The sequence below is a fragment of the Brachyistius frenatus genome, unplaced genomic scaffold (genome assembly GCF_029030835.1).
Source record: "Brachyistius frenatus isolate BFR_SWC_R1_liver_20210118 unplaced genomic scaffold, ASM2903083v1 Contig_6, whole genome shotgun sequence".
Classification (NCBI taxonomy): domain Eukaryota; kingdom Metazoa; phylum Chordata; class Actinopteri; family Embiotocidae; genus Brachyistius; species Brachyistius frenatus.
The window spans coordinates 6,958,154-6,974,433 of record NW_027210605.1 but is presented as its reverse complement, the minus strand read 5'-3'; the positions used below and the strand labels follow the sequence as shown (position 1 = coordinate 6,974,433).

Sequence of the window (16,280 nt, the reverse complement as noted above, 5' to 3'; positions counted from 1 at the left end):
ATTACAGAGGAGCTGGTTTTGGCCAACATAAGTGTGCTGTGAGATTTGAAGCTGCCCACATGTTTTTAGTATTAGTTTTTCCACAGCTGCGTCTTTTCTGAGCCACTTTAGGCTCTGAGTAGCTGTTGTTTAATACCCTGCAATGCAGCTGAACTCTTAGCACCCTCAGCAACAATCAAAAGCCATTATCTATCTGTGTGTTTTCTTATATTTTATTGATTTATCAAAAATAAAATCCTTATTGTGGTTCTGGCACTGGCAATAGCTTTCAGATAAGCTTTGCTCTGAGACTCAGCTGGAACAATATTAAATTTGATATCAGCAATCCTTTTTTTAAGCTTCCTGTGCATCAGCCATAGATTTCAGCAAACTCTCAGGCTGGGTCCGTATTAAAGGGTGTTTGAAGATTACTAAATACCACGAGATGACATTTTAAAATATCGGACCAAAACTCTACCAAATAGAACAATAAAACTATGAAAAAGCTTGTCTGGATTTTGGAGGAAAAACAAGTTTGCACATTAGGCTACACTTATATATTTACTTTCATTATAGGCTACAAAATGTAGCATTTCCATTGTAATATTTTTCTTAATCTCCCAGTTCAGTATATTTTATGTTGATATTTACATTATCACCTTCAGTTCAAAGAAAGTAGACCAATTTAAGATTAAAAACCTTTAGATTTATGAGTGGTTTGAGCTGTTTCTTACAGTTGCAAGTGGTTACAATAAAATGGGCAATCCCCAGCGGGACTTTCTCTTTATGATAAAGTAAATTTAAATATTGTCTTGAAAAGAATAAGACAGGCAGGTTTGAATAGATACGTTTCCTGATTGTGTCATTAGCAGTTGCAGTTGGTTATTTACTGGTTCAAAATCAACTGAGTAGCTACAACACATAGGACTTTATAAAAACTGCGTGTAAATAAGCTTGCTTGTTTTACAGTAAAGACTGAATTCAGTCCTACCTTCCACCACTGAAGGTAAACATTCCCACCTTGTCGGGTAGCTTGTCAATCTATGACGTCAAAACAACGGCATTAATTAGAGATGGGCTGCTGTCCAGAGTGCTGAATCCTCGGGGGAATGTGGTTAGAGTCCCATAACATTGAACATACCTCCTGCAGATAGAGAGACTCTTAAGAACTGACAGTGTTTTCTGGAAGTTGTAGAAGTCGCCACCATGGACCTGCTTCCCGCCCAGGAGGCCGCCAAAATCTACCACACCAACTATGTGAGGAACTCCCGAGCCATCGGCGTCATGTGGGCCGTGTTCACCATCTGCTTCGTAATCATCACCGTGGTGGTGTTCATCCAGCCCTTCTGGATCGGGGACAGCGTCAACACCCCGCAGGCCGGCTACTTCGGCCTCTTCCACTACTGTATCGGCAACGCGCTGACCTCGGAGCTCATCTGCAAGGGCAGCGCGCTGGACTTCGGCTCCATCCCGTCCCCGGCCTTCAGGACTGCCATGTTCTTCGTCGGGACCTCCATGCTGCTGGTTGTGGGCACCATGATCTCCTTCAGCTTGTTCTTCTTCTGCAATGCCGGAAACGTCTATAAAATCTGCGCGTGGATGCAGCTGGCGTCAGGTAATCTACCATTTTGTTTTCTTCCTTTTTTTTTTAAACTTTACTAAAGATTTTACTAATATTTACTAAGATTTTAAGCTACATGAAAATACCTATATAATCATGAGAATGCATACCGGCACGAATATTATAGATTATACAATATACTTTATATAGAATAATAAAATACTGTGAAATGGTCCATTCTGCATAATTTTTTTTTTTTTTTTTTAAAACACCATGATGTACTTTTTTTATTTCGTTTTTTTTCAAATTTCATAGTCAAGAACTAATACTGAACTCAAAGAATTCAAGCTGTGAGATAAACACACATAATGCAGTTGGCTATATTGCTAATTATTTACCATGAGGCAATATAGAAACTAGGATTTATGGTCATTATTCAGAAGTAGTTAGTTGTGTCTGGCCTATAGAATGCATTAAAGTCTAAATTTAAATAGATGAAATGCATTAATTTATGCACTTGATGTATTTTCATCAGTTTCTCAAAGACTCTATTATAGGCACCATCAGTAAGCCATAAAATATCACTATACATTATTAATAATATTGAAAGATTCTCTGGTGGTTGGTTTTCTCAATACACTGCAGAAATACAAGTTTAAAATAGATGTTCGATAAGGAGTCTGATGATATTCGTTAGGGTTCAAATATTGCTCAGGGTCACAGGTCACAGTCTTATTCTATTATTTTGAACCAAATTGTTGCTTTAGTGCCACCATGTGACTTTCCAAATAAAGATCTGAACACTTTTCCACTTTTTTTCTGTTTGCTCTTGAAAGTACATGTCCTAAGAAATCTTTCATGTCTTCAAAAAGCGTATCACCTGAAAACCAGAACTCTGAAATAAAGCAGTGGATTTAAAGGACAAGTGAGACTTGTGCCTCTCTTATGAACTGTACTCCGAGTCAGGTGTGAGATGTGAACTCATCCTCGTCACCTCTCTGGTTTCAGGCGTGATGTGTCTTTGTACTGGATGTGTTGTTTTTCGCTGGGGAAGCCAATAAAGGATCCAGTTTCAGCCCAGGCCCTGACACCTCTGATGGGGGATTGATTACATGTTACAAGATCAGGTGTTGCCGAGCTGTTAACTGATCTAAACCTGCACCTAAACCTTCCACGGACAGGGAAACCCGCCATGATAAAAGCCTTAGTAACTTGGCGTTTCCTTGACAAGCATAGCGCTGCAAAAATCTGAATTTTCTGTCAGTAGCTTTGGAAAAACCCAGAGGAAAGTTTACCAGATGAAGAGCATTCAACATTTAAGAACTTTCATAACAGTACATCATGCAAACAGCTCCAGCGAGCATCATCCGCCCTGCTGCACCATAAATAAATTAAACCTTTGGCACTTTATGGGGGAACATCATGCCTTATTCTGCACACAGGAGGCTCCAAAGAACCTCCCTCATAATTATCTATCAAAGTAGAAGCACACAAGAGGTAATAATTGCAGTGCTCTTCCATTTTTGTATCCTTCCCCCGCAGCCGCTTTGATGGTGATGGGCTGCATGATCTATCCAGACGGCTGGGACGCTCCGGAGGTGAAGAGGATGTGTGGCCAGAGTACGGATAAGTACGCCCTTGGAAACTGCACGGTGCGCTGGGCCTACATCCTGGCCATCATCAGCATTCTGGACTCCCTGCTCCTGGCTCTGCTGTCCTTTACCCTCGGCAACCGGCAGGACAAACTGCTGCCAGATGACTTTAAGGTGGAGGGAGCAGGTGAAGGTTGAGGTATGATGCTGGACCGTCTGAATGCTTGGCTCTAGATGTTTTTCATTGCAGATATTTTAATGTGTCACAGCTGGAAAAAGCGCGGGTGTAATAGGCAGCATTAAAAACAGCAGCATTCCATTTAGTAGAGCCAGTTACACGGTCCTGGTGTTTTGCATGATGGCTCACTGAGACTCCCTTGGAACAGAGACCTGTGCTCTTCTTGGTAATACAAATCATATCCAAGGTTTGAGAATTATTAAACACTTTAGTTTCAAATTTCATTTTAGACTTTGGAAACAAAACAACCTCAAGGTCCATTTAGTGTCTGCTTTGGAGCTCTCAGGTCTCTTAAAATGACATTTTTTTCCTGAGCTCCAAAGTACTCTAAACCTTCCTGGCTGCATTCCTTTTTGGTTTACAAATCGATTAACCACATACAGAAATGAACGGTTATTATCTGCAGTATTTATCCTCTCTAAAAGCTCAGGTTCAAGTTCATATTTATCCCACGGCGAGCCAGAGCTACAGAATCGACAGATTAACGAAGAGGGCCTAGCAACTATTTCTCATTGATTGTATGATTTCATACATCGTTGCCCTGGAGGCTACAAGTATAATGCAACACTTTTACCTTTGAGCTCTGAAAAAACAACTGCTCATGTAACACGTGTCACTCTGAAGTGCTTCTGCTTTCTTTGCAGGTTGATTAACTAATTTTACAGTGTTGGATAAAAGCCAGCAAACTCCATTTAGTCCATTTATTAAAGTCATCTTTAAGAGGGTTTTTTTCTTCTTTTACAGAAAACTCCAGATGAACACATGGACCTTCAGGACCAGTGAAGCAGACATACTGTGACTTCATGATGCTCTTTGAGTCAAGCTGTTCACCTTTCTTGCCTTATGTTTAAGATTTTGTTTTCAAAGCTGCAGTGATAAACTTTTGGTCACATGTAGTAGCTCTTTAATGCGTCACAAAGCACACAACAACTGTATTGTTCTCTTTAGATATCGTCACCCAATAAACAGGCTGGACACAGTCACTGCGTACTGTATGAAGACCTGTTTTATTGTATGGTGTGTTGTACAGTTTTTGTAAATCAACAGCTCACACAAAAGTCTATGTTCTTCAATCTGACACTAATGTAAAGTTTTGCTTTTACCTAGGTCTCAACAGGTAACAGGTTACTTTGATATGTTCAGTTGGGGACACCATTACATAACATCAGATCTCACCATTTCTCTGGTAAAAACAGTGACATTATTGAACAGTTGGCCACACATACAGCTGAGCTCAAACACATCTTCCATACGCTTTATTAAAACACAGCTACCCAGCTAAATCATTTTAGCTCAGATATAAGATTTGTTAAAAACTGTACATAACTGTAATATACATAAAGGCAAACTCTTTGGTACAGATATATACAGTTTATTTTCACTTTTTTCTTTTAAATTGGGCTTCTTAACATTTTATCCTGTTGAAACCTTGAAAACACTATAACCCTGAATTGTAATAGGTGAATGAGAATACCAGCCTCCCATGAGAACGAAAGATCTCATTTATTGGAATTAACTAACCACTAAATACCAGGTGACAGCGGGTTTGTCATGACTAAACGTGACCTACTTTGTCAGACAGGTAAGAAAACTAGAAGAGCCTGTCTGGAGAAATGCTATGAACACAGTCAGTGTAAATGTCAGCCCAGTGTGCAACTTCCTAAGCCTACTTTACAAATACAAAACACATACCTTACATGTGTAATATAAGATAAAAGAATTCATTAAAAAAGGAACACAGCACTAATGAAAATGTACGAGGAAAAAAAAGTGAGAGCGAGTCCTTTTTAAGGGGACAAAAATGACCAGTAACGGCTACATATCCTTGAATTGTTTGGGTTTTAGTGCAGGAGTGTAACAAACAAGGATGAGTCACTAGCAGTACAATGACAGGTTTGCTTAGTTGGGTGGGTGAACAGAGCACAGCAGTTGGAGCCAACATGACCACAAAGTAATAAAAATCCACTGGATTCTTGACGTCATCACACCGAGAGAAGAACCAACAAATACAAAGCAAACGTACACAGAAGCATCAGCTCAATAACGAGAACATAAGAAATCCAAAAACAACGAAACAAAAAGAAATAAATATTCATCTGATATGACCAAACTGGAAAGTGATCTGTTGCAGTCTCTGGAGAAAAGTGGGAAAGGAGGTAAGGTGGCTGGAGGACTCCACTAGAGGGCAAGCCAGGGGTGGCGCAGGCACTCTGCAGCCGTGGCTCTTTTTTCAGGGATCAGCTCCAGCATGGGAATCAGGAAGTCAGTGAAGCACTCGGCTTCTTCACGGGGCCACTCGTACTTGTCGACCAGCACCTCCAGCAGGCCCCACGGCTTCAGCTTAGTGATGTGTTTCAAATCACCTGCAGACAAACCAAACACACGGCACTTTACCAGAGAACCATGCAGCTGTGGAGCACAGCGATGTGTCCCACTTTTCAATTCACTACGAGGTGGTTATGTCAGTGAAAACATCACGTATGCAATCTTAGTTTCTACAACTGACATAAATTCAATATTCTAAAAGTAATTCCTCAACATTTTGTGACAGAAAACTTTTTTCTTACTTTTCAACAAGTGAACATCATTATGACTCTAGCACAAGCATTAGGACGTGCTCCAGAGTAGACAGAAAACTCTCTCTCTAATCTTGACAAGGATACTTCTATTTACCTTTCTTGGTGAAAAAATCCTTGGAATATTTGCCGGTCATTATGAGTTTGCGTGGGACACTTCCCAGCAGCTCAATGATCAGTGCTATATGGTCTACGCGGCAGACAGTTGCAGAAGGAGAGGAGAAGACAGACAAACAAACAGATTCATGAGACAGTGTCCCAGTCACAGGCCCACTCTGGGTGTGTGGGTGGAGGGCCGAGGGAGCATCAGGTTGGGCTGACGGCGCAAACATGGGCCTGACTGTTGCAGAGGTCGGGGTACACAGACCAGGAACAGGATGGAGGATTAAATAGAAATTGTGTTTTTCAAATTATGTGTGGATGAAGAGTATTCATGTGATTTCTGCCTTATTGGTTAGTTCTTCTGCAGAGGCTGTTCAGGTTAGCCGAGCAGAAATGCGCTATACAAATAAAATTGACGTAAAGTATTTTATATTCTGAAATGCACATTTTATACACTTCAAACCAGCAATCATATGAAACGCCGCACATTTTTTTTTAATCTATAAATTCTCTGTGATCTAATATATGCGAATATTAGATCACAGAGAATATATAGAAAGAAATTTTAAGCATTAGATGCTTATACAAAAAGCATTTTAATAAAATTAGATCAAATCAAACGACTGACCTTACACTCAGCCTGTGAGTCTCCTCAACAGGGATCAATACCGTATCAAGTATCCAGCCAAGTCGTCTGGCTAGTACTGTATACGCCTCCGCCAGACGATCTTTGACAGAACTACCGAATCAATGTCTGATAGTACATTTATTGGTCTGTGTTCATTACTACGCCAACTGGCCTGCACGCCCGACGACTCTGTTCGCTCTGCGTGTGCCGACAGGAACCTCCTCCCCTCGCCCTCCCGTCCACCTTTCCCAGAGCGAGCCACAGACAGAGGGGTGGCATACCTCTCCTGGTGAAGTATTCCTGTGAGTATTTGCCACTCAGAGCATAGTGACGCGGGATTTTACCGAGCAACTCAATCATGAGCGCGAGATGGTCTGGAAATGAGGCACATGAGAGGGGGAGAGGGAAGATAGAAAGTCAGAGGAGAGGAGAGGAGAGGAGAGGAGAGGAGAGGAGAGGAGAGGAGAGGAGAGGAGAGGAGAGGAGAGGAGAGGAGAGGAGAGGAGAGGAGAGGAGAGGAGAGGAGAGGAGAGGAGAGGAGAGGAGAGGAGATGGCAAACAGTCATGTGGAACAATGTATTAGGAACAATGGATGATGACAGCCTAGTATATCAAGAAGCAAATGTATGAAGAGACTAGATTATTTATGAATATTAAAAGTTATTTCAACCATTTAAACACATGTAGGTCATTCACTTTCACATATGATATCAAACAATGAGTATTAAGTAACAGTCAAAATAAGGCTTCAAAGCACAGGCCTCAAGGTCATAAACTAAAACACACTCAACAGATGATGATACAAGATGAGTAAATACAGCAGAGAAAGCAGTGCTGGAAAGAAGCAATGGATCTATGCGAACAAAAGAGCCGATTCACAGCTGCAGGACGTGCCAATAAGCTGAGGGTTGGATTTCTGACATGCAAGAGCGGAATCAAGTCAGTACAGAAAAAGCAGCAAGCCAACATGAACATAAAGAAAGCGAGAGGAGGAGGACAAGGACACGTGAAGAGTGAGTGAGGAGGAGATGAAGAAAGATGAGTGAGGGAACGAGAGAGATGGCCCCATCTCCAGCATGGCAAGAAAGTGGTGTGAGGTGTTAAACAGGAAATAAACACAGGAATGTTGGTACTCTTTATCACAGGATTATTGCTTCCCTGTTTTGTTTTTTCCAAATTTGCCACCAGTAGAAAATACTGCAATGGAGTACCTCATTTAAGTGTTAAAAGTGTGAAAATCTGAACAAACGGCGCAATAATTTGGAGACAGGGTCAGACGTTGCCATGCATACTGTGAAACTCTTATTGGAAATGTGAATTTTAAATAATTCATGACAATAAAACACCAGTGAGGGCCAATTTAACAAGAATAACACCATGAAGCTTTTTACAGTAACGGCTAAAAGCTACCATCAAACCTAATTGGCTGTCGAGTGAATCAGCCATTGTTAAAACTACTACATGTGGCGTCTAGGAGTAATGCTGCGCAGTTAAAAGTAGATCAAACAGAGAATGGACAGGAAGAGGAAGACCCAGCAATACCTTCGTCCCTGGAATAATCTTCACCAGAATGTGGCTCAAACAAGTAGTCGCCTGTGGAAAGCTCAAAGGCCTGAAGAGACAAAACCACCATCGTCATAAACACAGGAGAAGATACGGTGTGAAGCCATCTGTCTACATCTAAATAAATCAGTCCTTCCTCTAGCAAAGTGTTCAAAATTCTGCAGAAGGTCTTTTCAAGTTGGACTAGGACTTTATTTTCAAGGTCAATGCAGTCAAATTGTTGTCCGTGCATCTCTCACCATGCAGGCTGTGCTCCATATATCAGCCGGCGTGCTGTACCCAGCACCGATGAGCACCTCCAAAGAGCGGTATTGTCGCGTCTGAATGTCTTCAGTAAAGTGCTTGTGCTGGGAGAGGAGGACGCAGGAGAAAACACACATCCTAAAAAACAAGAATCTGTAACGTGTAAATAACAGAGCCTGCAGACGGTATCGTGAGCCAGAGATAGAAATATCTTATGAGAATAACATTCATCAGAATTACAACTACACAGCATCTGCCAATCCATTTCTAAACTTAAATTGATAACCCATCTAAAAAGCTGGAAGACTGAAGCATTTCTATTCTGGTAGCAAGATGACACTGGATGAGTTCTTAGCTGCGAAGCGTCATTGCTAATCAGGAAATCCCTCAGGTCATTAGCAAACTACTCACCACCCAGCAGGCATTTCCCAGATCTGCAATCTTGACCTTGATCTTGTCTGCATTGAATGGCTCCAGAGGGTTAACTAACAGGGATCCTGCTGTTTGCTTGCCTACATCAGAGCAGAGGGACAAACAGAGAGATAAGCGTGGAATAACATCAGTCAATATTTCAAAGTTCATTTAGCTGAGGAATCTGTATCAAACTTCCACATTAGCTCAGTCTGAGCAAATAGCCTCAGAAAAAAACAAAACTCTCCACAGTTATAGATTTCAGCTGACTGACCGTTTCCCAGGCTTTCCTGGGTTCTGTAATGACAGTCGGGGTCGTCCTCTCCCTCCTCCTCCTGTAAAATACTTTGTTCCAGCTCTCCTTCCTCCAGCCCAGCAGGAAGGCATCTCTCAGTGACTCCTCTGCTGTGAGCACCCCTGCTTTCAGTCTCAGTGTCCAGCCCGGTGAAATCTGTAGAGTCCACACCGTTGCACATGGGGTGGAGGGGGGACTCCTTGCGTTGCTCCTCCGGAGTGGCGCATTTCACTGTGAACTCTGCGTTGCCGTTGTGTTGGTCTTCGTCCCTCCACTGGGACTGCTCCTGCTCCTGCTCCTGTTCCTCCTCCACCTCCACGTGGCCGTTACAGTTCACCTCCGACAGCTCTTCTGGTCCCACCCTCATGACGTCTGCATTCACGCTGCTCTCTGAAAGGATTAGGAGAAGACAGATAACAACTCTTTTCAAAAGATACACACCACACGGCAATAAAAATTCAGGAAGCACACATCACTCCTGCGATATCAGCTTCGTACCCTCCGTTTCCTCGTTACCCAGCTCCTGAAGAGACACCTGTCTAAGAGGCGCACAGGCCCGTCCCTTTGGAGACTGCGGGTCCTCATCTTCCTCGTCGTCCTCTCGTGTCTCTGTGGTCTTTTCCATCTCTTCCAAGTCCATGATGCACTTTTCCAGCAGCTCCGCTTGACGCTTCTGCTTCTTTTTTAATTTCTTTTTTTTGTTCTTAGACATTTTTATAGTCTGTAAGAGATGAACAAAGGAAATGAAAGGTGTGATTTAAAAGTGTGTAATAATGAAAATGTGAAACGCAGATGTCCAATGTAAAAAGTCAATAGTAACACATTTGTACCTGTTTGGGAGCCGGCGCCGTGCTGACTGAAAAGAGAACATCAGATCAGTGCAAACTGTTCCCAAACTGTCTTTGTGAATATACATATGAATGTGTGTGTGTGTGCTTCATACTTGCTGAACCGGAGGGAGGAGGCGCTCCAGCCCGTTGCCACTCTGTGGCCTCGGCTGCAAGCTTTCGGACGTAAGGCTCATCGACGCTCATCAGGATGTTTTCCGGCTTGATGTCTGTGTGGATGATCTCACACTTTGAGTGCAGGTAGTCCAGGCCTTGGAGAACCTCAAACACAAATACATGGAGAACAATTATCTCATTGTAAAAGTTACAAAATAATTATTCAAACTAAACTAAACACTTTTTAAGATTTCAACAGCCTTTTTGTTGGTGTATTTTTTTTAGTTTTACACAAAATTTTAATATATAATAAAAAAGCTGATTCATATCTAAAGGAAACACAAATGCAGGCAATCTGAGCAAACTAAAACGCAAATGCACTTTTTTTTCCCCCCCTCACACTCCATCTGTCAAGTTAAGCGGCAGGTTTGCCTTATTTACTGTTTATATGTTCAGTTACCACAACAAGCTCTCTGTCCAGACTGGTTTCCACCCATTGAACAGCCCGGACGCTGCGCAGCTTTTGTGTACTGCTGCGAGCGACCAGCGAGCCTTCATCATGAGTCATCGGTGTTCAAAAGGTATGACGGTGGGTCTCCTGTTACCTGCTTTATGATGCTCTTCACACAAGGCAGAGGCAGCCCTTGGTAATTGGACTTTATTATCCATTTTAACAAGTGATGTCCCAGCACCTCAAACACCATGCAGACATCTGAACATCACAGCAGTTAAGAGAGAAATGAAGTAGGAAGTAGAGCCGAGCCTGAAAATGTGGTCATTGACCTACGGGAGGAGCATTGTTTACACTGAAGAGAGGGAAGGTCATCGGAGTGCAAACTCCACGCTGTTGTGAAGGACTCTCATATTACAGCTGCGACTGTCCCTGTGGCATTCAGGGGATGATACTCGGCCAAAGTATTATGATAGGTTGAGGTCTGTTTGGCGCACACAAGTTCAATTTAGTGCACCTGCACCTGTTGTTTACTTTGCTACTTGCACACTGCTTTTTAAGCTCAATTTGACACCGATGGAAAAAATGATCCCTTCAATCACAATATATATTTTTAGGAATTAAGAGACTTTAGTCTTTTCAGTGGGAAGAAATTCCACAGATTAATTGTGAGTCACAAAAAAGACGAGGAAGTGGTAGTAATATTTAGCTGTGAAGGATACGCGTTCCGTTTACACCAGAGATCTTAAAGTCGTCTAGCAGCTGGACCACCATCTCACGTTTAGGATCATCGGGGTCCGAGTTTCTTACCTGGAGACAGAGAAAAGGAACAATGCAAACAAAACAGTGAAGATTTGCATGTGCTAATGGTAGAGTGGACCAGTACAGGATCAGCATATATCTGTAACCATGTAATACTGCCTAAACACATCAGTCTAACATACTAGTGTTGTGTGTGTGTGTGTGTGTGTGTGTGTGTGTGTGTGTGTGTGTGTGTGTGTGTGTGTGTGTGTGTGTGTGTGTGTGTGTGTGTGTGTGTGTGTGTGTGTGTGTGTGTGTGTAATCATGCACTGTGTAGAGTGTGTAACGGCTTGCAGTGTAAGCAGGGCTGTTGTCGTGTATTATTATGAACCGTGATTGATGCATCTGCACTGATGCCATCAGTCCATTGACTGCGATTTCAACCTAAATCCTTGCGCGTGCAATTAACTCAGGCACTTACAGATCTAAGGAGTTTGATCTCATCCACTGCCGTCTCCGTGTAGTGCTCCGCACTCTTCACCACTTTCATTGCAACGAACCTCTTCACCCTGCAACCACAGAGCAAGTGACATTCGCTAACAGGAAGCATCGTACAAGGTCCGACCACAACAGTTTCAGAACCAGCTGCTATTTTATGTTATCCAATTTTAGGCCTCAAAAACAAAACAAAACAAAGCAGTGATAATATGCAGTAAGGTTTGTCTCGTACTGGATGTCCCAGGCCAGCCATACGGTGGAGAAGTGTCCCCAGCCCAGTTTCCGGATCACATGGTATTTTCCATTGTAAAGGTCACCTACTTTCACATGGTGGTAACCACCTAGAAGAAAAGATAAATGCAGGTGGATTAGGCAAGGCAATACTCTGGTTATTGTAACTGTCATAGGAACACCTTCAAACCTTGGTTTATCTATTTCAATTCAGGCATTAAAGTGGCACTACTCAGTTCTTAGGGAAGTTTGTTTACTGAACAATTTAATTTAGTTTTCGCTATTATAGCCTGCAGGTGAAACCACTGAATAAGTTGGGACTCGCCTTTGCAGTAGTCGTTTGGGTCCTCCTGCTCTTCATCATCAGAGCCAAGAATCTCCTCGGGTTCCTCGGGTTCCTGAGGCGAAGCTTCCAGCTGTGGTAGCTGTCGGGCTCTGGGATTGACCGGCTGCCTGATGGACAACCAAACCAGCCAACACAGACTTTAAAGAGGAAAGCAGTCCCTGACATATTCTGTTTTGTCTCCTGTCATTTGAGTGATGATCTTCACAGCCCTTCTTAATAACCTTTTGTTTAATTGATTGTTTAATATATTACTACTTAACAAATGTCATACAAGCATAGCAGAAACTGAGTTGACAAATGAAGAGTTTGTTGACAGTAAAACTGAACCACACCCAAATCCTGCTTGACGCATTACAGGTAGGTGTTTAAAAAAAAAAAAAAAAATGTAATAGCAACAGTTGGCATTATTCACCTTTAAGCCTTGGACAGGTTATTCATTTGAGTCATGTTCCCTGAAATTAAGTTGTGAGCTTTGGTGTAACTGCCTGCGAGAGTCATAGTTTGGCATGGATGTCAAGCAAAGACAGATTAGATTTGTAAGCATCTGTCCTGGTGCAACCAACTGAGTTTAAGATATGAATTAAATATAAATGAAACTTCAACAGCAGCAGAAACAAACATTAAGGCCTGTCCTGAACTAATCTGCAAGATCGGTATCTAAGGCAATTAAAGAAGTTTTTGATTGATCTGCATATAGTATAAACACACTGCACCTTGCACAGTGAGAGTATCAGAGTAGCCTATATTTTCAGCTGGCAGCACATGTCTGAAGGAGAATGGTTTTACTAATTTTACTGCAAGGCCTATTTTAGGCTACGTGAGTATCTGCAAAATATCAACACTGCTGGATGAGAATGTCAGTAGTCGGTACTGGGCAAATTACTTGGATAAAGGCTAAGACAGCTGCAGCTGCCTTAAAAATATATATTCTTTATCATGAATATATATAATATACTTGTTTTTTTAAAGGAGAGTCAGCCATGTGAGGTTTTAATTAAATAAGTAATAAAAAAAATCTTTTAAAAAGGTGAAATAAAAATACAGCAGCTTTTTCCACTTTTCACAGCTAGTGAACAAGATTGATTGAGCTTTCCACAGCTCTGAATCACAAGAACAACATCAATGAACTTCAGCCACTTGTGTGTGTTATATGTGTAGCATCATAAATTCTGTGTTTGCCAACAGTTCAGTTCCTAAAGCCAAACAGCCTGATGCTCCTGCCTCCACAGTGGAGATGAATGCTGCTCACCTCTATGGGGGCCGAGAGAGCCGAGATCACGTTCAAATAAATTCCTAAAACTGGGCTGCGCTGTCGAGCAAACAGGCTGCTGGTTTATCTGCAACCCTTTCGTCATGCCTGCTATGGTTATCTGAAGTTACAGCACAAATGACTAACTAAAGAGCATCAATTAATTACCAAATTATTTTAAATGGATTACGGCTTTATAATGATATCTTTCCATTTGAAAAACAGTCAACACTTTTGCATTACAGCAATTCCGGTAAATAATAAGACATTTGGTATTAAAAATGAATCAATTCACACAGAGCATCATCGCACAACAAAGACAGAAGACCGAGATGAACCAAAGGAATATCATAAATAAATGCGGAGTGAGACCAAACAACAATTAGTCATCTTTTCATTGAAAAAAAATATGGCTCTAATATTGGGTGGGTGCTCATCACTTTGGGCGTGGGGGGGGCTACTGTATGCGTCGACATTCAAGTTATTCCCATGTACATTTTCCCAGAGAGTCTTACGTCGACATCTTATTCAGAATGTTAACCAGTCCACTTCACTCTGTCCTACTGCTCCTCTATACGTACACTGCTCAGTATGCAGGGATGACTGTGGCATGCAAAGGCACCGTTTGAAGTTATATTTAGTTTCTTCGTATCACATGATTCTTAGGTCTGACAGACATGCCCGTTTCAGCCGTGAAGATAACACTGTCAGGAGGTGAGTATTTTTGCTACAGTGCCGTTTCCAGTGAAACACCATGCTTCGGTGGGCTGATGTGGGCTTCTTCATTCTCTTGTTTTAAATATAGCACAGGCTGTTATGTAACACTCTGGAGGATGCCACTGGTGCAGGCATGATTAGTAGATTGTTAGGTGCACCAAAACAATCACTGCAAGGTATCAAAACCGGAGCAGCCTATTTTTAGCCCTAAAATGTTGCATTATCATAATGCAATCATATTTATTTTCATAGTAGGACATGGCCTTCGAGTAGTTTATTTCAGGCTCAGCATGCTGCACATTCTATACGGCTGGTTTACAACTTATGTCTTATTAATATAACCGATAATACCACTGCTTTTACTTTAAAAAAAAAAAATTTAAAAACGCCATGCAAAAAAAAAAATGGAGCGCTCTGGGAAGCAACCCAGCTGTATCTCTGGATCATGCCCTGACCGAAATAAAGTGCAAGCAAGGACCTTTTTGAGAGTGTCACATCTAAATGGCAGGAAAAACGCAGAGACGGCACACGAGTACACCTGCAACAAACAACCAGCTTTGACTGAGGACAGCTGACCATCAGATGCACGTTAGTAGGAGGGCGTCCTAAACAACACGAAGAGACGACGAGACATGGAGTGAGGGCTCACTTTTTGCTGGTCTTTTTTGCTTTCCCCCTCTTCTTCCTTGCCTGGAGTGCCAGAACTGGAGGGGAAGAAAAACAAAACAAAAAAAACACACAGAGGCAAATGATTTTACTATTGCGTGGTTGCCTTTTGTTCATCAGCTGACACTCGAGACAAAAAAAACAAAAAAAAACACCAAAAAAAACCTGCCTGGGAGGTAAAGTAGACAGCTACCTGCCCCAGCAGCTCCGTATGCATTGAATTGTGTCACGTTTGCACGTAGCGGCACCTGAAATAATAGCTGCGGTGCAAAGCGTCGGTCTGTCAGTCACCCGGCTTCATACTGGGACCCATCTGACGTTAACTTAGCTAACCACCTATCCGCTCCTCTAAAACACGGCACTTTGGGTGAAGTAACGCCAGACACTCGGGGCGGCTGGCTGTCGGTTCACCCAGTGCCGCATTAACAGATGATTACTGCTGTCGGTGTTTTCAGTTTTAATACGGAAGGATCCGGAGAGCTGAACGCACCGAGCTGTAATCCCGACATGTCCCATTGAAGCTAAGGCTAATGTCTCGGAGAGCTAGCGCAGCTCAGTGCGTGACAGACGTCTTCAATTAAAACCGCTATCTGCATGTAAAGCGCCTCGGCTAAAAAAAATTCACATGAGCCACTACAGAGGGACGTCAGCCGCCCCGTCAACACACACACACACACACACACACACACACACACACAGGCTCTAACTTTGGTCGTGCAGTGGACGACCTGCCGCGTACAGATTTACCTTTCCTCTCCATGTCAGCTGGATTCGTAGCCTAGCCGTTAGCTGGTGATCGAATGTTCCACGCATGCGCCCTTGGCTCCCCAGTGACGTCTCCACCTGAGCATCAAACATTTATTTTATTTTTTATTTTTTTTATGTGTTTTTACTTCTCTGAGGCTGCACGCAACAGAGACGGTAAACTACCTTATAAAGAAGTAGCGTACGTCGTGCTACCGAGAGGAATTTCACTTCGTGTTTTTAACCTCTTATTTACTTTTACAGGATTGAAAAAGCGACAGTGCACCGAGGCAGGTAGTTCTGCAGTGTTAAACGGTCTTGCCTGTTAGTGAGGTGTTAAAATGGTGTGTGCGCTTGCACACTTCACCAGAATGTGAAAGACGTTTGGGAATAAGAAGATGGAGGCTGCGCACATTTTTAATATGAAGAGCATAAACCAATTCTGTATCCTAAATAAACTGACCATTGGTTATAAAAAAAATTAAAAATTAAAAAACGTCAAACT

The 16,280-nt window shown here is 42.3% G+C and overlaps 2 protein-coding genes across 3 annotated transcripts; one reads left to right on the top strand and one right to left on the bottom strand.

The window, feature by feature from the left end:
• Positions 1 to 1,182: 1,182 nt before the first annotated feature.
• Positions 1,183 to 3,330, top strand: lhfpl5b (LHFPL tetraspan subfamily member 5b). The gene is made up of 2 exons (XM_069689173.1): positions 1,183 to 1,594; positions 3,083 to 3,330. Exons 1-2 carry the CDS (start codon positions 1,186 to 1,188, stop codon positions 3,328 to 3,330), a joined length of 657 nt encoding a protein of 218 aa, XP_069545274.1. The 5' UTR covers positions 1,183 to 1,185.
• Positions 3,331 to 4,058: 728 nt separating this feature from the next.
• On the bottom strand, positions 4,059 to 15,869 carry srpk1a (SRSF protein kinase 1a). Of its 2 annotated transcripts, none has more exons than XM_069688910.1 (16): positions 15,779 to 15,869; positions 15,015 to 15,069; positions 12,379 to 12,506; positions 12,055 to 12,163; positions 11,806 to 11,893; positions 11,306 to 11,393; positions 10,738 to 10,844; positions 10,132 to 10,297; positions 10,019 to 10,044; positions 9,687 to 9,909; positions 9,168 to 9,578; positions 8,894 to 8,994; positions 8,479 to 8,586; positions 8,219 to 8,288; positions 6,958 to 7,050; positions 4,059 to 5,733 (listed from the first exon to the last, which is right to left on the bottom strand). In XM_069688910.1, the coding sequence occupies exons 1-16, from the start codon at positions 15,789 to 15,791 to the stop codon at positions 5,549 to 5,551; spliced, it is 1,971 nt and encodes a 656-aa protein (XP_069545011.1). In that variant the 5' UTR covers positions 15,792 to 15,869; the 3' UTR covers positions 4,059 to 5,548. The 2 variants fall into 2 exon arrangements, with proteins under 2 accessions (XP_069545011.1, XP_069545010.1); XM_069688909.1 differs by lacking the exon at positions 6,958 to 7,050 and adding an exon at positions 6,044 to 6,136 and having other exon boundaries at positions 15,779 to 15,868.
• Between the last annotated feature and the right edge of the window lie 411 nt (positions 15,870 to 16,280).

Bases quoted from the DNA above. Each gene is read 5' to 3' on its own strand.
- lhfpl5b (XM_069689173.1), top strand. From the start codon at position 1,186: ATGGACCTGCTTCCCGCCCAGGAGGCCGCCAAAATCTACCACACCAAC. The intron at 1,595-3,082 runs GTAATCTACCAT...CTTCCCCCGCAG, and splicing joins GTGGATGCAGCTGGCGTCAG to CCGCTTTGATGGTGATGGGC.
- srpk1a (XM_069688910.1), bottom strand. The intron at 8,995-9,167 runs GTCAGTCAGCTG...GCTCTGATGTAG, and splicing joins CCAGGAAAGCCTGGGAAACG to GCAAGCAAACAGCAGGATCC. The intron at 8,587-8,893 runs GTGAGTAGTTTG...CTCCTCTCCCAG, and splicing joins TGGGAAATGCCTGCTGGGTG to CACAAGCACTTTACTGAAGA.